General features: G+C 41.4%; 1 protein-coding gene across 35 annotated transcripts in view; it reads right to left on the bottom strand.

The window, feature by feature from the left end:
- Positions 1-20,784, bottom strand: part of PIP5K1B (phosphatidylinositol-4-phosphate 5-kinase type 1 beta) — a 221,687-nt gene that overhangs the window by 85,972 nt on the left and 114,931 nt on the right. For 27 of the 35 annotated variants that reach the window (XM_065550492.1, XM_065550483.1, XM_065550486.1 and 24 more), the window contains one exon: positions 5,369-5,499. The exons of the other annotated variants lie outside the window; for them this stretch is intronic. In XM_065550492.1, coding sequence (XP_065406564.1) covers positions 5,369-5,499 — 131 coding nt within the window. The remainder of the gene's footprint in view (positions 1-5,368; positions 5,500-20,784) is intronic. 35 annotated transcript variants of the gene reach the window in all.

The following is a 20,784-nucleotide window of genomic DNA, read 5'->3' as shown; positions in this document are numbered from 1 at the left end:
TGTAGAGCAGCCATAGGTTCCCTCGTCATATGCCAGGCAGGCCAATTGCCCTCAGGATCAACTGGCTCAGCCACTTTGTGTTCTGTAAAATGAGCACTCATGCTCACTGCCATTTAAACGGCATCCAGAATCTGGTCCTAAAAATGAATGACTGTACTGTAACCCTCTGTGACACATCACAGTTGGCTCCTAAAAGCTACATGCTGTAAACTTCCTTCTGGATAGCCCAATATGAACAACAAGAGCTTTGCCTGTCACATCCTGTCCCAAAGATCAATGTGGAGAGGAATAGAAGCTGGGAAGGAAGGTATCTTCTCATCCCTGCACATGTGCTATAATGGCCAGTGAAAGAAAACATTTTAAGTGGTTTAAAGGCACAGTGCAAAGACACGGTAACTTACTGAAACTGACTGAATCAAACATGCAATACACCGAAGCATTGGGCCAAATTCTGCTCTTAGATACACCGATGTAAATATTAAGTAACTGCACTGAAATCAGTGGAGTTATTCCTGCTTTACAGCAGTATAACCCAGCAGAATTTGGACCATTATGTGGAGTTCTAAACTAACCAACCATTTTCCTCCTTTTCTCTCTTGGTGTTTTTACCACATGAATCTCTTATTGTTAGTATCCTGAAATAATACTATGTTTTGCTATGGTTATTAAACTATCATACAGATGGTGCAGTTTACTTGAGAGGTGGAGAACTACACAGAGGTTATTTCTTTTCTGTTATTGCTTAATCATAAAACAATTGTTGGCTATCTTTCCGCCGTTTTTCTTTTATACAGCACTGTAAGGGTCATATGATTTTGCTTGCTGGAATGCAAGAAGTGTTGTTTCATTGCACTTCAAGTAGTCTGGATCTACAGCGTCGCACTCCCCATCAGTACCTGGCCCGGGCCAGGGAAACTAATGATCCAACCAACAGACCAAATTTGGTGATGAATCCTGGTCACGTGCTACCTCCGGCACATTGTGCATATGCTAAAAACACCACCACTGCAACAATGCTCCCACTACTATGACAGGAGTGCACGGAACTCTATGAAATAAGTCACTTCATTCCCTGTATCACTCATCAGGACTGGGTGCAGACAAGGGACTAGTCAAAGGGGAGATGAAATGATCAGGACAGCCCGTAAAAACAAAGTGTTGCTGCAAGTGGACACGTACATTATATAGCAACATGGAAGTTAAATATTCTGGATGGGGCTACAGCTAAATTACATTGGAAACTTGAAGCTAGTGCAAAATGTGGCTGCTTGCTTGTTAAGCCTATTTTCTCCTCATGATCACATACACCCCTTACATAGCTCAAATTTGCCAATGATGCCCTAATCACAGAGAGGGAATAATTCAAATTATCATCAAACTCACCTTTGCCTAGGCCTTCTCGCTAGATTAGCTGTTCCTAGGGTTTTGCCTCCTTTGTCTCAGTCACTACTCCCTTTGCATTGAGAAAGAGAGACTCCTACTACTTTTATATCCTAGTTGACTAAATCTGCTGGTGACACTCAGGAATAATCTGCATTGTACTTTCAAATGGGACCCAACAGTGGAGCTCCCTACGTTACTATGAACGGTCCTCCTCTTGAAATTCATACCAACTAGCAGGAGCGGTGCCAGGGTTTTTGCCGCCCTAGGCAGCAGCGCTTCTCCTCTGAGCATTCAGGGGGCCTGGGGTCTTCGGTGGCGGGGGTCCTTCCGCTCTGCGTCTTCGGGGCACTTCAGCGGTGGGTCCTGGAGTGAGTGAAGGACCCGCTACCGAATTTCTGCCGAAGATCCAGAGCGGAAGGACCCCCCGCTGAGGGCAGCAAAATGCCACCCCCCCCAAATCCTGCCGCCCTAGGCAACCGCCTAGGGTCGCCTAGTGGAAGCACTGGCCCTGCTAACTAGTACCTTATTATTTCTACTCAATATCATTTTAGACAGGCAGATAAATATGCAGTTTACAAAGAAACAAGACACAGACTTTCCATCTCCTTATAAAACCTAATGCACAGAAATTGTAGATTCAACAGTTGGTCTTAAAAGACAAATGGATTGCTACTCCTGAATCTAATGGAGGAAGATTATCATCAATAAATACCCTTTATAGAAAGATCCTTTTATTTCAGTCAAGGAGACTGACTATATACAACTCTCTCTTGCTTACTGACTAGTAAAACCAGACAGCAAGTCAAATTACTTGCTGCATCTGGCTATACCTTTAATTGATATTTTTCTGTGTGTTATCTTTGGATGACTGGACAAGAAGATGCTACTAAATTTTTTTCTCTGTTAAAACACAAACTCTGTCAATACAAGCAAGCCAATTTGCTCCTCATGCCCACATTCCATTTTTAAAACAGAAGAAATGGGTCTTATCTCTACCATTAACACAAGAACCACACAGGCATTTGGAAATTGCATTTGTAAGTGTGTATGCAGGAGTGTTTTCATATCAGGTAACTAACCTGTTATGGCTTTCACAACATTTTTTTTTTATAAATGTTAAACAAATCAAACTGGAAAAAAAGGAAATGGAATGGATTCTTCCACTTCTATGCTATTAATTCAAAAACAAGTGCTTATAGTAGTTTTTCAAGTTTAGTATAGTATAGTATAGTAGTATCAAGTTTCACTTGATATTTAAAAGAATAACTTGGGTTCTGAAGTCTTTACAGATAGCCATGCAGATTCCTATTGGGTACATGCACCGTCTTTGTAATGGCAACATCCTCATCCAAATAGGGCTATTATTTTGGTTTTTGAAACAGTGAAGAGTTTGGTTACATGACAATATAGAAGCGGTAATTTACTTCTTGTAATCTGAAAAATTCTTGGTGAAGTATTAAACCGATTTATTTGGTTAGCATCTACATATTTTCCCCAGAATATATCACACAGAAAAAGCATATACAAAACTCATCAATTATAGACACTCACAAACCACGAGCATGGAACATGAATAATTCCCACTGGCACAACTACAGCATGTGGGGTAAAGACTGGATATTATCCAGGCAATATGTTCCAAAGTTTGAGATTTTCTTTAAGAAAATGCTTTAGATTAACTTAGCCTCGCGTCGTCTTCCACAAAAACAATGGCTTTACATTATCAGACCAGATCAAATTTTTAAAAAATATGGCTATCATAGAACCATAGAAATGTAGGGTTGGAAAGGACCTCAAGTAATCATCAAGTCTGGCCCCCCTACGATGAGATAGGACCAAGTCAACCTAAACTATCCTTGACAGGTGTTTGTCTAACCTTCTTAAAAAAATCTCCAATGATAGGGATTCCACAACCTCCCTTGGAAAATTATTCCAAAGTTTAATTATCCTTTAGGTTAGATTTTAGAAAAAACTTCCTAATTACGATCTCCCTTGCTGCAGATTAAGCCCATTACTTCTTGTCCTACTCTCATCTGACATGGAAAACAAATTGATCACCATCTTCTTTATAACAGCTCTTAACATATTTGAAGACTTATCAGGTCCCCTCTCAATGATCTTTTCTCAAGATTAAACACTGCCTATTAACAAATACATACATTGTTTTAGTGATGTCATTTCTAATGTTTCTGAAGACTATATTTTATGTTAGAGATGATTTATGGGTTTATGTTCAGATTAAATCTTAGCCCACATGCAAACTGCAACACATACTCAACTAGGGATTTGTCTACATAAACACTTAGTTTGCAGCAAGCTGGGGAGTAAATCTACCCCACACTAGCCTGCTGCACATTAAGTGTCTATATGGACCCTGCTACCATGCACTAGAAGCGCCCTAATGCACTTGAATCTACCCTGCTTTGAAACAGGAGATCAAAATGCACTAGGTGCAGTGCTTCTCAAAGTCGGGCCGCCACTTGTTCAGGGAAAGCTCCTGGCAGTCCGGGCCTGTTTGTTTACCTGCCGCGTCCGCAGGTTCGGCCGATCGCGGCTCCCACTGGCTGCGGTTTGCTGTCCCAGGCCAATGGGGGCTGCGGGAAGGGCGGCCAGTACATCCCTCAGCCCATGCCGCTTCCTGCAGCCCCCATTGGCCTGGAGCGGCGAACCGCGGCCAGTGGGAGCCGCGATCGGCCGTACCTGCGGACGCGGCAGGTAAACAAACCAGCCCGGACCGCCAGGGGCTTTCCCTGAACAAGCGGCGGCCCGACTTTGTGAAGCACTGCACCAGGGAACTTTTAGTGGGTGGTAGCAGGATCCACATGGACACTTAATGTGCAGCAGGTTAGTGTGGGGTAGATTTACACCCAGCTTGCTGCAAGCTAAGTGTTCATGTAGACAAGCTTTAAGTAGGTGGCTTGAAATGCCTGGCACCTGCAGCGCGCAGTGACTACAGTGGGAGCTGTTGGGGACTCAGTATTTCTGAGAATCAGGCAGGTACCTAAACGTGGATTTAGGAAATCTTATTTTTGAAAATCTTGGTCTATATGTTCTTTATACTTTCTGTCACATGTGACAGTTTGGAAAAATATATAAGCCATTATGTAACAAGTTTTTTTTATTGTTGGTATCAGCTGTGATCTGGATTTCCCACATAAACAGGAGTATGTTATTTCAAATATTATCCCTTAAATAGGGCTATAGCAATATCTGAAACTGCTATCTGCACAATAACTATGGTGTCCAGTCTGTGTACAAATGCGTAACGTTGGCACCAGTTATGGAGTTAGATGTTGGTTGAAATTTTCTACCTATGTTGCCCCCATCACCATAGGACCTGACTGCCTCACATATTAGTCCTCACAACACCTTGACAAGGTAGAGAAGCATTATTAGGCTCATTTTATACATGTTGAGTTGAGGCACAAAGATATTAAGTGACTTGCCCAAGGTCACACATGCAGTCTGTGGCAGTCTCAGAAAGTTAACCCAGATCCTGAATTTCAGTCTCATATCTGAAACACAGGACCATCTGTTTTCACTAATCAGTGTGCACATGGTAATCCCTCCCACCATCCTTACACCACCATATTTGGAATTATGGATCTGGAAATATGGATGCTTCTGAATGAACTGAATGTTGGAGACAGTTGGCAGACCTAACTGTGTGCAAGGATTTGCTTCAGTTGTGGCTATGGCACAGGAGAAAGGTAGAGTCTAGTCTACTACATTAGTTTTCAAAGTATTTTGAAAGCCAAACTTCCAGTTGAAATAGTTCATATTCATTTCTTTTTTATTATTATTATTAAAATATCCTCTCATAAAACCACTAAACTTCTCTTACATTAATAACTTACTATGATCCCATTTGTTTCAGGATAATTCTCTTTTCAAAATAATCCTTATAGTTAGCACATCTAGTAAACGAAGGCATGCTGTTAATTTTTGGTTTGAAAAGTCTTATATTAGATAGGATTGTCTTTACCTGGGTAGAAATACACTTTCCACTACATAGAAGTCTTGCATAAGTACATCTCTGTCTGGCTTAGAGGTGAGGTTACCTACTGTGTATCCTATTCCCAGCTGAATAGTTCCTTTAATAGCAGATGATGCGGTCTGCAAAAGAAAAGAAGCATTAAAATGTCAGTTTACTATATCTGGATTCCTGCTGTTTATCATGAGCACTCTTTGAACAAAGCATTTTATTTTAATTAAATCTTTCTTTGGGGTTGGTACCAGGTCAGCTTTACTTTTTCGGGTTGGAAAGCAGACGAGATTCACCTCTAACTGGAGTTAACTGCTACTCAGAAAAAAAAAAAAAAAGAAGATTTAAAAAGAGAGACTGATGTAGCTGAGGCCTCAAATCTAAACACATCTTATAAAATTTGCATAAGCTGCAATTTTCAAAAGTGTCTAAGGGATTTGGACATGGGAACTGTCCTAATTCCTATGGGAACTGGGCATCCAAATCCCTTCAAGAATTTTGAAATACCACCTATAATCTTACAGAGAATACCCTACCAAATTCTAAGGGCCAAACTCTGTATGCAGGGCTATGACGAATGCTGATATTTGAGCTTCAAAATATAGATTCTAGCTTAACTATAATTATTTTATTATATATTGGTGAGATTAACAACAGCAGCAAAAGTGTCAACAGTTTAAACACTGGTGATCAAGAGCGGTATTCAGTTCCAATTCTGTAGTACAGACTATCATAACTGCTAGCAAAAGAATATCAGAAACAACCGGTTTGTTTACCTGCTCTGTCTGCAGGTCCGGCCGATCGCGGCTCCCACTGGCCGCGGTTCGCTGCTCCAGGCCAATGGGGGCTGCTGGAAACGGCACGGGCCGAGGGACATACTGGCTGCCGCTTCCAGCAGCTCCCATTGTCCTGGAGCAGCGAACCGTGGCCAGCGGGAGCCGCGATCGGCCGAACCTGCGGACGGGGCAGGTAAACAAACCGGCCCGGCCCGCAGGGGCTTTCCCTATACAAGTGGTGGCCCCAGTTTGAGAAATACTGTACTAGCTCTTACTTTAGTTCTCAGAAGTGCATGTGCTATGGTGAATGTTTATTTTTAAATGTGAAATGATGTAGCGATGTGTACTTATTTTAAATAATTAACACTACACACCAGGCAGACCTTGCACTTGCATAACAATTCATAACCGGTCATTTGGTGGAACGAAACAACAGATTCCTTCTCAAAGTGCTACTTCTACTATAAAAGTTTTGGCTTGTGTGTGGTTAAGAAGATTCCCACTTCTCTTTCCCTGAAAAACTGTGATTCATGAATGATTAATGCCCTGCATAAGCACTAATTATGTCGCTTCGTTTAAGTTGGTATTCATGCAGACAGATTCTTGGTACACAACTGGACATCCATCTAGTACATGGCTGGAAAGAGGAATGGAGACTGAAAATATGGCAGATAATGAGGAACTGCAACTTATTATTGACAGAGGATTACAGACAAGTCAGGTGGAAAAGCAACAGGGAACCCAAGAGGACATTAACCTTGCCATCACAGTTGGGCAGGAACATGAGCTGTTCCTGAAGATTTCGCCAAGTGGGCACAAGTAACCACGTATAGCCTTGTAGTGCAGAAGTTCTTACGCTTTTTTCATACCGTGGACCACATCTTAACAGAAAGATTGTTTTCTAGATCACCTCCACTTCCTTTCATGATTGCCATCAGGAGCGGAGTTGGTCAGTACAATCAATCACCATCCCCATAGCAATCACAGCAATTGTTTAAATGGAGAAGTAATACTGGGAAAGTATTTATTGGGTTTTGGGTTTATTTTAATACAATTTATAGCAGCTGGAAGCAAAGAGGAGAGCCAGCACCATGTTCCCAGCCAGCATTCCCTGGACCACTGGCAGCTCACAGACTGTAGAGCCACTGGTATACTCTTTACTCCAAATTCCTAAAGCATGATGGCCCAAGCATGCCCTTAACTGAGAGTCAATCCAGTATTTAGAGTTGCATCAGATGACAAGATAACGTGTATTTTAAAAAAATGCTGGAGTCTTTCGCTACAGGAAAACATTTGTTCCAGTTTAAAGTATTTTATTTTGTTCCAGGGTGGATAAAAATCAACGATTTAAAAAAGATTTTTTATTTAAAATCAGATTTTTTTGATAAAATGATTTTTGAGGAAAAACCTATCTAAAGATAGTTTTAATTAAGATACATTATAGCTCAAAGATATTTCATCATGGAATAGGGATTATAAATTCTAATTATATAGTATGAGACAATATATTCATGTAAAGTTTTAGAAAAGTTTTGTAAATGAGTTCCAATAGTTCATGGATGCAATCTTATGGGGTTCCAGGGGCTTCTGTATAGATTATTTAGGTTAAATCTTTCTATCTACCCAATGGGACTCAGTGCTCAGTCTAGAAGATACCATCAGAGATGCTTAGTTTGCAGTTCTCAAACTGTGGATTTGTGTCTTCAGAGATACCATGCTTGTCAACAGCAAAAGTGTTTTAAATAAATAAATAATATATGGAGATGAGAAATAACAGACCTCAAACCTATTGGCCCTCTGCAAGTTTGAGTACACAGAGTCAATCCCTTACCTCTCTCTCAAAGTGCAAAGTTTCAAAAAGTTCAATGAATAGAAGATTGTTGGGGGGGGGCAGAATAAATCTGGACAAGGAGAAGAAGTCTGTCCCTCCCTTCTCACATTTATCTCCGGGCAGTAGAAACAAAAGTGAAACTGTTTGAGCAGCATATTCCAGAAGTCTTGAGGTCTTTCTGGGTGTAGCCTTCATTGATTTGAGATCTACCATACTATTCTCTCACTAGAAGGGAAAACCTATAATGGCAGCAGGCCGTAAAAGAGATGCAGTCGGGGAATATTTTAATGAAGTTCCTCTATGTGTGGATAAGACAGGCATGCGTGCAAAATGCAAACAGTGCACAAAGAAATGCAAGGCTTGGTTGCGAGAATGAAACAACATCATGAGAAGTGTTCCTTCTCAGGAGGAAGCTGCGTTGAAGATGATGAAAGGAACATGTCTGAACATGCAGGATCTTCAGGTTGGTAAAAACTTTTTTTATTACATACTTCTTTCTTAAGGACTGCCTGTCTTCCTTCTGGACTATTCTTGAATTCTCATGTTTGAGCAAAAAATATAGTTGTTACTCTATAGTACTATCTTTTTAGATGAAGTTGTGATAAAAATAAATAGCTGAAATAGGCAGCTCTTCCTTTTACAATTTCACCTTTAAAGTAGTACTGAGCGTCAGTGAATGCAATGAGTAATACTAAATGAGCAATATGGTAATAATAATTAAATAACTGCATTGACTTATTTTGTTTAGGAGAATCCATCCTCAACATACAGGATTCTGAAGACTATCCACCTCAAGATCACCATCAATTTTCTATAGTTTCAGAGTTATCTGCCAATGATAGTGTTTCAATCACATCATGTATGTCACATAGCCACAGTATATCACCTGTAGTAGGGTTACCATACGTCCGGATTTTCCCGGACATGTCCGGCTTTTTGGGACTCAAATCCCCGTCCGGGGGAAAATCCCCAAAAGCCGAACATGTCCGGGAAAATCCGGCGCCGCTGGGCCGGGGGCTGGCCCGGGGCCGCCGGCGGTGCCGGGCGGTGCGCCGGGCCGCCGGCGGTGCCGGGCGGTGCGCCGGGCCGCCGGCGGCCGGCGGTGCTGGGCGGTGCGCCGGGCCACCGGGGGCCGGCGGTGCCGGGCGGTGCGCCGGGCCGTGCGCCAGCGGTGCTGGGCGGGCCGGGGGTGCTCGGCCGGGGACCGGGCCGGGGGTGGTCGGCCGGGGGCCCGGGGGCCGGCAGTGCTGGGCGGGCCGGGGGTGGTCGGCCGGGGCCGGCACCCCAGGGCCCGAGCCGACCCAGGCTGGAGCCGCCGGGGGGGCCAGCCTGGGCCGCGCCTCCTCCCCCCACACCCCTCTTACCTGCTTCAGGCTTCCCGCGAATCAAATGTTCGCGGGAAGCAGCGGAGGGGGCGGAGACTTTGGGGGGGGCAGGGGGCGTGGGCGGGGCTGGGGGCGGGGCCCGTGGAGGCACAAAATATGGTAACCCTAACCTGTAGCAAAAAGAAAAAAAAAAATCTCCATCATCCAGAAACAACCATAGATAAGTTTGTGATAAGAACCAGCAGAATAGAAAAAGAGGTAATTGTTGAAAATATTGTCCGGTTTGTTTATGCAACAAACTCTCCTTTCCTTATGATTGAGAACCCACACTTCATTAACATGGTTCAGTCATTAAGATCAGGATACAGTCCATCCAACAAAGCAGATATCGCAGGCAAATTGCTGGATAAAGCATATGAAAGAGAAATTGAGCAGTGAGCAAAAGGTCTAGAGAGGGTAAAATTGTTAACCTGAGTCTTGATGGGTGGAGCAATGTCCACAATGATCCTGTTGTATGTGCTTGTGACACAACAGAAGAAGGGAATGTCTTCCTTACAGAAACAATTGATACATCAGGAAATGCGCACACAGCAGAATACTTACAAGTAGTAGCAATAAAAGCTATAACAAACTGAAAAAAAAAATTCAAATGTCTAGTATTCAGCTTGGTCAGAGACAATGCTGCAAATGTATCCAAGATAAGAAGAAATTTAGAAGAGAGTCCCAAGCTAACAACATACAGTTGCAGAGCTCGTTTGATGCACCCTCCTAGCCAAAGACTTCAGTGTTCCAAAAATAAAGGCTAATGTTGTTGAAATTGCAAAATACTTCTGTAACAACCACTTTGCAGCAGCTGCTCTGAAAAAAGTGGGAGGAACCAAGCTAACTCTCCCACAAAACATGCGATGGAACTCAGTAGTAGACTGTTTTGAGCACTATATCGAGAACTGGCCTAATCTGATGACAGTTTGTGAACAAAATCATGAAAAAAAATAGATGGCACTGTCACAGCCAAAGTTCTCAACATTGGGCTTAAGAGAAATGTTGAACACATCTGATTACCCTGAAGCTTTTTTCTGTAGGCTTGAACAAAAGGTAGGGAAATAACTGTTTTATTGCTGACACTGTTTAAATTTGGAAGGAACTGAGTGGGATCTTAAAAGAGAAATATGCAATGACAGAGTTAAATTACAATAATTTCTTCTTTGGCGGGAATTCGGCGGCAGGTGCTTCCCTCTGAGAGGGACCCGCCGCCAAATTGCTGCCGAACAGCCCGATGTGCCGCCCCTTCCCCTTGGCCGCCCCAAGCACCTGCTTGCTGGGCTGGTGCCTGGAGCCGGCCCTGACCAGTGAACTGGTGGAAGTCACTTAAGCACTTGGATTCAGAGACTGTTGAAGTGATAATCTCACTTTTAACAGCAGTAGCTTCTTCTGCCAGTGTAGAAAGAATACTTTCTTCCTTTGGACTAATTCATTCCAAATTGAGAAATCGTTTGGGACCTGAAAACGCAGGAAAGCTTGTTTTTCTTTTCCAGATTATGAACTAGAAAATGAAGGTGAAGACGACTGAGTTAGCTGCAGAAGCCAATATTTTAAGTTTCTCATATTGACCTGGCTGACACAGTCTATTTAATTTTTTTTTTTTAATATTTCATTTAACTATTTTAGTTAAACAATTTGAACAAAAACAAAAACAAACCTGATTTTAAAAAACCTGAATGTTTAATTAAATTCAAAAATTCATACGCTTGTTTTATTAAAATATTATATGGTTTGCTGTTGAGAAAAAAATCCAGAATACATAACGTTCTTTTAGTTAAATAAAACAATTTAAATGTCTGTCTGGTGATGTTGTCCTCCTAATACAGCATGGCAAGAAAATCCTCCAAATATTAATGATTAACCTGTTGAATTGGAGATATTTATGAAGTCATTGGGAGGTGAACTATCTGCTTCAATTACCTTTGGTAAATGAAATAACCAAACAATTATTCATTTTCTGATATAGCTACAAAACTAATCTGAAAAGTTTTCAAAATAAATCACTTTAAAAATGGATTGTGTGTACCTTCTAAACATGAAACCTGCATCTATCTCTGAGTTGTGAGGAATATGTATTAAGGTTATAACGACCAACAAGAATGCACTTTTATGTAGAAATCCATGATTAAATCGAGTCTTCCTTACTAGTGATTTAAATCAAATCCACCCTGTTTTGTTCTTAAGAGTGCAATCTGGGGCGGGGGAAGCACAAGGGAAGATGACAAACTTAGGCCATTTTACAGCTGGTCCCTGAGCCTTCAGGGAAGCATTTCTCTTAGGCTGTGCCTACACTACGGGCCTTACAGCAGCACAGCTGCAGCGGTACAAGGTCTCCTGTGTAGCTGGTCTATGCCAGTGGAAGAGTTCTCTCCGGCCAGCATAATTAAGACACCACCAATGAGCGGCGGTAGCTGTGTGGGTTTTTTTTCCACACCCCGACCGACAAAAGTTTTGCCAACAAAAGTGCTAGTGTAGACAAAGCCTTAGTTTCCCTATCTTACTACTGCAACAATATATTTATTGGCCATTAAAATCCCTTACAGTCTGTGGGAAAATTCCACTCCTCACTTGCATTTTCTCTATACTCATGGTTCCCTTTTATAGTATTCCAAGGCAGCAATACAGTACAAGATCAAGTTTCAAACCATGTCTGGTATATTTTTAAATTCCCTTTCAAGACTCCAGTGCAGTAGAGTTGGCAATAAAGTTCAGGAACCTTCAGTATGAAGAGTTCTCTCCTTTTAGAGACTGAAATTGATTTTTCTTCATTTTAGCCTCATGTGAAGGTTCATAAGATATCCCTTAGCCCCTCCATCATCAAGCATAACTGCACAATGATTCCAAGATCACATAACTGGGAATCAGCATATTTTAGAGTACTAGTAACAGTAGCATGAGAACAATCAGCAGCAATCAACACCGATATGCATATTTCATTAACCTTATGCTATGAAACCAATTGGCTTCTTGTCTCATGTTCTACACTATCACATACGTTGTCTGTCTGTTATTGAAAATGGTTGTAGAGCCCACCATATTACTCAACTCATTTTCCTTCTGTTTCCCCTGCACATATCTGAATCACATTTAGATGAACTGTTGGCCACCCCCACTGAGACTCATGCATGCTAATATGTCTGAACATTGTGTTGCTACATACTGTCCAACCCATACTTCTGCCTAGTTGCATAATTAAAATGTTAAATAGCACCATCTGGGCCAAAATCTGCTCTTAGCTATGCATACACAACTCCTGACTTCAGTTGGATTGCATATCATGCCACTGCACAGAAAGCAGATTTTTGGCCCCCAATGTTTAATGCTTGATCAACCACTCATCTGCCCTTTTAGAAACAAAGTGATCTGATCAACAGAAATAAAAAAAAAATTGCAATAAAAAGGAAAGATTGCTCTGAACCTCAAGGAAAGCAATGTACATACATATACATATATATATATATAAAATTTGTGTCTCCATGTTTACAAGTAAAAATATATTACAGATAAAACTCCTTAGGAGTTTTGTAGCTTTTCTAGATGAAATATAAAATGTACTTAAAATTCAGGTGCTTTTTCTACATTAAATTGAAGATAGTTACCACATACAAGGCCTTACTATACTTAAATAGAGTGGCACAGTTAAAAGGGTTCTCTTCTCTTTTTTACTGGTAGTTAAGATATTACTAGTTTGAGGTATACACTAGACTTACAATAGGAAATAGTACTAGATCTAGTAGTATTGTACTGGTAAAAAGGTGAGAATCTTTTTTTTAAATGGCACCTACTGTATTGTACAGAAGGAAAACCACAATGCCAAGAGCCCCTCCTCTTTCAAACTATGGTACAGTCACTGCAAATGAGAAGACCAACTCTGGATTTTTTGAAGTTGTTTCAGTTTGAGACTTTTGCAAAGAAAATAAAGTAAATAAATGGGACAGATGTTCCCCTTCCCTGCTGCAGTAAGAAGAGGAGAAAGGGGCCAGAAAAAAGCCTAGAAGCCAGCAGAAGGAGCAGAACAGAACTTGCCTCTTTCCCCAGTATTCAAAGGCAGAGCAGGTGTTGGTGTAAAGCCAGGAAACACATTCTCACAGCATGCTTTAAAAAAACTGGGGGAAGGGGAAGATAGCATCCAACTATTCAGGAAACTGACTTCCTCACTACGGCCCTGAGTAAACTCTCACTTAAGTGTTTGCTGAAAGTTAAGCACATGCATAATTCCCAATGACTTCAATGGGACTTAGAACACATACTCAGCTTCACACACATGCTTAAATGCTTTGTTGATCAGGGCCTATGATTTTAACTGCGTGAAGGAGGTATAAACATGCAGCAGTAGTGAGGATGCAAATGCCAGCAGAGATCAGGAGCCAGCATGCTGTCAGGATAAAAGGGACACCATTAGCCCAGCTGGAGGGAATTCTGCTTCACTGTTTGGTTGGAGATTTATGTGGTTGGATCCCCATTCTGCACTGGCACTGGAGATCCTGACAACTTCATCTATGAAACCTCCACCCTCACACAGTCAAGGTGCTATGAAAATGATGTGGTGCTCTACATGCAAGTTTTCCCCTACTACTGGTTATTTTGTGAAAGGTGCTGATCTGGGCTTAAATAACTGTAGAAAAGAATCTTCTCACCTCCTCACTCTCCAAAAGGTTTATTCTAAGCTGCCAGTTGATTTTAAATATTTGTCTGAACGTATTTTGACAGACACACACAGAATGGGACCAGTTCAGTGTGGGGACAAAGTTCATTCCATGGAGGCCTGCAGCATTCCACGGTTGCAGTGAGGGGATTCCAGGAGGAATTGTGTCTTTTTGAGTAAAAATTCCTCCCAGAGAGAGACTCCAGAGTTTATGTGGCTCCACAGTACCCCCACTATGGTACCAGACTTCTGCACTGAGCATAGGACTGTCCCCGACTAAGCCCTTTAGAAGATCAAAGTGTTCAGTTCGTAGATTAGCAAATTGTGAAAATAGTAATATTAGAGGATCCTACTGTGAAGTCATTTTTCTCAGGTTTTAAGTTTTATCATTGCAAACTGTGATCCACCCAGATCTCTGACTGGAATCAACAAGTTATGAAGTTTAAGGTCACCCCCTCCCTGGCATCCCCACACACAAATTTGAAATGAACTCCCCTTCCTTTACCTCTCCCCACTAGCACCCTCCTGTAAATAACCAGGGCTTCCATTTTTCAGGGTTTACTATAATTTCATTTTGGAGGCATTCTTTTTAGCAATATGAGTTTTATGTAGATGTCCAAAAAAAAAAAAAAATCAAGGTTTTTCCTCTTTGTATATAATGCATATTATCTCTTTCTAAAGTCCTCTACTGTACTTGAACATAATACTGTTTCACTATGATAAAGCGCTCTAGGGAACCTTTGCGCACACCAAAAGGACCAATTCATGTGCAACACATTAGTGTACTTTAGAAATCACACCCCTATAATCCTCATAATTGCGCCATGTAGACAAGTCTTTTATACACGTATCCATTACGCTTGTTTTTCCAGTGTTTTGTGGATAAATACCTTTTGTTTGTTTGTTTGTTTTTTGGGCATCAGGGTTGGTTGGTTTGTTTATTGGCTAACACTTGAAATCAGAAGCCCTAAAATAACTTGGCTTTCATCCTGGGATGTACTTGTATCCCTCTTTTTTTTGGTACATATATTGATTTTAAAATTTTAAAAAAGTATGGAGTCTTTTTTATAAATGCTTACATTGAAAGGTTTGTGTAGGAGAAACCTGTTACTTGGATACTAAAAAAAGCAGCAGGCCCTGACAAAAGGCTATAGAATAAAGCCACAATATCATACAGGTACTCGGTCAGCTTTGTACCTATAGTTACTTTCTCCCTAGTGAAAATATTCTCACAGACTGGATATATTGCTAGGTGTATTACTACCTCAACACATAGTAAATAGGCTTCTGTCTATTTAGACTACCTCACCATGAGCTGAAATCCTGTAACTAGCTGACATGCAAGCAGTTTCTGAATAATACAATAAACAAGACCTTAAATCCTTTCAAATGGGGTATTAAGTCACCACATGATCCTGTGAATGTAATAACTAAGATTTTAATGATATTATGCTGGCTACAGACACAGAGTTTTCTATTTTAAGCTGGATCTGTGGAACTCATCACTATATATTTATGCTGCCTAACATTTTATATAGAGGAAATTATTAAATGGTTTCATTTCAACAAGTTTTGTTAGGGACCTTGTGAGCTGGCTACAAGGTTACAGAAAAGACGGCCTTCATAAAAAAAAAGAAAAAAGAAAAAAAAGAAAAAAAAAAAGATGGTTAACAAATTTAGATTCTATAGTTATCGGAGAAGGCATTGCTTGTTGCTAAATTATTTCCATGAGAATTTGAAGGGTGTTACCTGCTGCCATGTAAGTTAATGGAAAAAACTCCCATTTATATAATGGTGAAAGATTGGCCCTGAGCACAAGACACTATAGAATAAAGTATTTCAGATAAACTATGAAGATAAATAATTTAAAATAGTAAAAGATCCAGATCTGGGCTGAAGGCACATCAAAAGGCCACATGCTCCCCTTACTACGTGAAGGGGACATTGACATAGCAGAAGTTTTGCATGAAGACTGAAGGGAGAACTGAAGGAGAAGAGACGAGTAGGGCATTGGGAATAGACTCAATTTCATTTTATTTAAATTGCCTATACTCAATCTGTTTTATTCAACAGAGTTATACATGTTAATAGGATATCACCATAAGCAAAATAAGTGAGATATAGGATAGAAGCATCATAGAAGATGCTGAATTCAATCTTTTTTCTTCTTTTAAAAAAATAAAGAGTTCAATAGCTTAAATAAACCCCAAGATCCGACCTAATCCCTTAGTGGGTTGCTCCCCTCCTTCTACACTCTGCCAGTGGCAACAGTTTTTCTAATCCACTCAGCCATTTCTCCCACAAACATCTCTTCCCTCACCACCACCAACACCCCCCACCGTGCTGTAAATGATCACAAATGAATGAAATTCCCTCCCTACTCTGGTCCACTATGGGTAATCTACACTGCAAAGAAAAACCCGCAGCACCAAGCTTCAGAGCCCAGGTCAACTGATTGGGACTCATCTATCTTGGGCTGCAGGGATAAAAATAGCAGTGTAGACAATCAGGCTCAGGCTGTAGTCCAGGCACTGAGACCCTCCCCGCCCCTCGCTGGGTTTCAAAGGCCAGCTCCAGCCCAAGCCAGAACATCTCCACTGTTATTTTTAAGCCTCACAGCCCGAGTTCTGCAAGCCTGAATCAATTGATCCGGGCCCTGTGACTGTGCCATAGGATTTTCTTTGCAATGTAGACACTATTCTTTCATTTAATTTGTATCCACAGGCTCAGATTTTCTGCAATGCCCCAAATAAGCAAGTCATGGTACCAATTATATATATATTAAATAAAGATTGGGGACCTTAATTGAACCACCAAAAGGAGCACATGCCTGAACAGAGTAACTACACAACCACATTGATACAATTATCACCCTTATTCGCCCAATCCCCTTCCTTTTGTGTCACTCAGTTTTAGATATGACAAAATGAGTGAGATTATAAACTCTCTGGGGAAAGGACGTGTCTTCCTGTTCACCTGTGTAGCACCTAGCATGGTAGTATGTGATACAAAATAACTACTCTCTCTGTGCCTCTATTTCTCATATATACAAGAAAATACTTGCTTTTTTCCAACCCTTGTCCACTTTGTCTATTTAGACTGAACTCTTCAGGACAGGGACTTACTATATCGATACACAGCACCTAACACAGTGGGGCCAAGATCTTGGTTAGGACCTTTAAGTGCTGTAATAAATACTAATAACCACCTTGCTCTTTATTAGTGCAGTAAGGAATAGTAGGGATAGTTAAGTGCCCAAAGTTGGGCCTTTGCACCATTCACTGTTTCTTGCCCAAGGGCAAGAATATTTATAGGGAAATTTTCAGTGACTTGTTCTGTCCTGCAGCCATGACTCCTGTAAGGAGACTTCCAGTGGCCCACTTCCTTCTACCACTGCTGTTGCCCCACTTCCCTATCTTGCTGCTTGTGGGATTTAGCCAAATGGGCTGATTCTGTATCCCATAGCACCCCTGTCCTGTATGCCACAAGCAACCCATCCTTCTCTCCTGCTCCCTGCCTGCTTGGTGCTAGTAGTCTGCTTCCCTTGGCTGTTGTATTGCTGTTTTGTTTACATTTGCTACTCTTATCTCCACAATTCAAGTCCCAGAGTTTCAACAGGTTTATAATAATTCTTAACACTATTCAACTATATTCAGTACATCTTCCTTTAGAAACCCTGGTGTCTATTAAATTACTCTCCCCACTGCAGTTTCACATTGGAGGACAGTTTCTGTTAAATTACTTCCCTCTCTGGGGCTCGCATGACATAGGTACAACTCCTAAATGAGAGAATTCCCTAATTGAAGGTTGATTTACATGAAAGTACATGGTATATAATTTTTAAATTGTCAGTGTAATTAATTTAAATTATACCACACTGCACAATGATAAATCTGAAAAAGGGACTAAAGGTAAAAGGCAGTTGTTTTGCAGGCAGCACTCCCACTAATTTTAGCGAAATACTAGAAATTTCCTTATTTTAAAAAAAAACTCAATGATTCGAGTCAGCTTTGAGTCACGTTCATGCTCTAGGAATTTTTGACTACAAGAAAGCATTTGTTCTTCAGTCATACTTACTTATCATAAGTAACAACAATCTACACACAGGACCTTTTCCAATCCCATGCAAACACCTTTCCCATTCTCATGAAATAAAAACAGCCTTGATAGATTTCTATGAATCTTAAGCCAAACCACCTAAGGTTAGAGCATGTCGCATAGTGATATTTCCTCTCCTCGTCACATTTTAAAAGAGATGTTACAGCAGTGATAATTTTATTTTTATTATTTTGTTAGGTACTGGCTGTGTCCAGTTAACTTTACATCCAGTTAACTTTACAGTGGTTGCTGCTAAGGGAACATCCAGCTCTGGGTGGGTGCTGCGCCACTGATACAGCACCCATTTTAATTGTTCTTTGCTGGGGGGGGGGGGGGACAGGGCGAGGGGGGGGGAGAGAAGGAGGATAAATTCCCTGACTTTGCTGGTCATTTTTGAGGCAGTCACACTTTTGACATTTTTTCGTCTCATCTCACTGTTGTAACATAACTACTCCAAAATAAAGGTCTCTCCTTCGTTATTTTTAAAAGGCCCGAGCTGCATAATCCTACTGTTTCACCACCATTTGTAACTATGAGTCGCTGCATTCTAATATCCCCGATTTCAGACTGCACTCTGACTACCAGCAAGGACACCCACCTGTTTGTGGTACTCTTAGATCTGGGACTGCAGTCCCTCATAAACCCCTTTCCCTTAGTACTGCTGGGTAGATGGACACTAGTACTTGGCTTTTCCTCTCCGGAGAACAAGATCACCTTTATTGTTATTGCTGCACATCTGCTGTGTTGGCAGCAAATGTGACTTCCAGACCTACAGGCCAAACCTAGTTCTAATTGCAATAAAACAATCTATCGCTTAAGAGCGGGAAGGAAGAAAACATTTACTCTTATCTTATAGATGCAGTTATAGGAAGCTGCAGGGAGTGGTGGGTCAGGAAAGGTACAAAAGTTTAGTGGCAAAGATATAGGGGCAGCTACAAAGGTTAAAGGTCAGCAGTAGCAAGAGGCTATGTCTGCCCTCTCATCTCAGAAAGCCATGTGTTACACAGTTCTATTCCTGGTCCTTGATCCATCCCTCTTCCCTGCCCCTTAGAATCACATCTCAACAGAACTCAATGAAACGATGGTGGTTACTCTTTACAATGACTAATATTTTTATATTGAACATGTAATTGCACTGCAACTTTCTTGTGACGTAGGAATTACAATGAAACAATTGCAACATTGTTCTCCATATCAGTTTCACTTTCCGATATGCTGCACTGTTCAAAAGGGGGTTGGGAAATAGATTTCTTGTAACTGTTTTATGAATGGTGGCGATCACTGCTGGGCAGCTCGGCAGGAAATTCAATTAAAATCACTGTTTTTCTAGCTTAAACGTTACTAAAATTATTTTCTTGCCCAGTTTTAATCCGAGCATCCTGTACACTGCTAAGCTGGGTAAGAGCATATTTGTTCATTTTCGCCACTCTTTGAAAATATCTCTGCTTACATTTTTAAGAGTGTTTGTTGATTCTGGGTGCCCAATTTGAGAAAACGTGGGCCTCACTTTCGGAAGTACTGAGCATCCATAACTCCAAGTGATGTCCTTGGGAGCTGAGGGTGGTCATAGACTTTAAGACTTTAAGGTCAGAAGGGACCATTATGATCATCTGGTCTGACCCCCTGCATGCTGCAGGCCACAAAACCGTCCCTACCCTTCCCTTGACTCTGCTGATGAAGTCCCCAAATCCTGTGTCTTGGTGACTTCAATTGGCAGAGAACCCTCCTGCTAGCGATCCCTGCCCCATGCTGCGGAGGAAAGCGAAAAACCTCCAGGGCCTCAGCCAATCTACCCTGGAGGAAAAGGGTAGACCCTTTAAGGTCAACACCCTTAAAGAAAATAAGCACTCAGTCAGAGGTCACTTGTGAAAATGTTGACCTTAATTTTAATATTCTGGGCTAGATTTATTTACATAACCCATTCAGTGCTCCACATAAACAGAGAGGACCAGGTTCACTTTGGCTTCTATACCAGCTTCCACCGGTGTATCCCCCCTCTCTGCTCTGCTAGGAGCCTGCAGATGACTAGCACACCCCAAGAAGTGGTGGGTGATAGCAAGGGAGAGGGGACATAGCTATGGCAACTAAAGGATGTGGTAATTTAGTGCATTCACACTGCAGGCTCCCTCAACAGGGTTTGTATGGTATCCATGGTGGAAGTTAAAGCCCTCACTCATCACCTTCCTTCACTTGAGTGCTTCCCCCCAGGGGTGCCGAGACCCAGGCTGACAAAGGGACAAATTACAACCACTATAAACCTGACCCACTCTGTTTAAGTGCAACTTTCAATCGGTTATGTAAAGCATGTGTTATAAAATGCAAAGCAGAAGGAACTGAAGATAAAGCTGAGGTGCAAAGTCTGATTTTAGTGTAAAGGTTGTCAGTAAATACATAATCTAGGTATTAGTAAACTCACTGCAACTGCCACAACACAGGCAATTAATGCTTTCCACATTTGCTTTGACTTCAGCCTTGCCTTTATTATTATTATACATACCCCACCATGGGCCAGTGGATTCCCCATCAGAGTGGCAAGTGACAGGAGACTTCTGAAATCTGGTTTACCCTTCACTGGGGAGCAGATCTGGGAGCTGCTCTGTGGCTGGGAACATGCAGAAGTTCTATGCCCTAATCAGGGTCTGAGGCCTCCTCTATTGCCTGTTGTAACTCACACAAGAACCACAGCAAAGACCACAGAA

Source organism: Chrysemys picta, chromosome 6 (genome assembly GCF_011386835.1).
Source record: "Chrysemys picta bellii isolate R12L10 chromosome 6, ASM1138683v2, whole genome shotgun sequence".
NCBI lineage: Eukaryota > Metazoa > Chordata > Testudines > Emydidae > Chrysemys > Chrysemys picta.
This window is presented reverse-complemented; position numbering and strand designations above follow the sequence as displayed.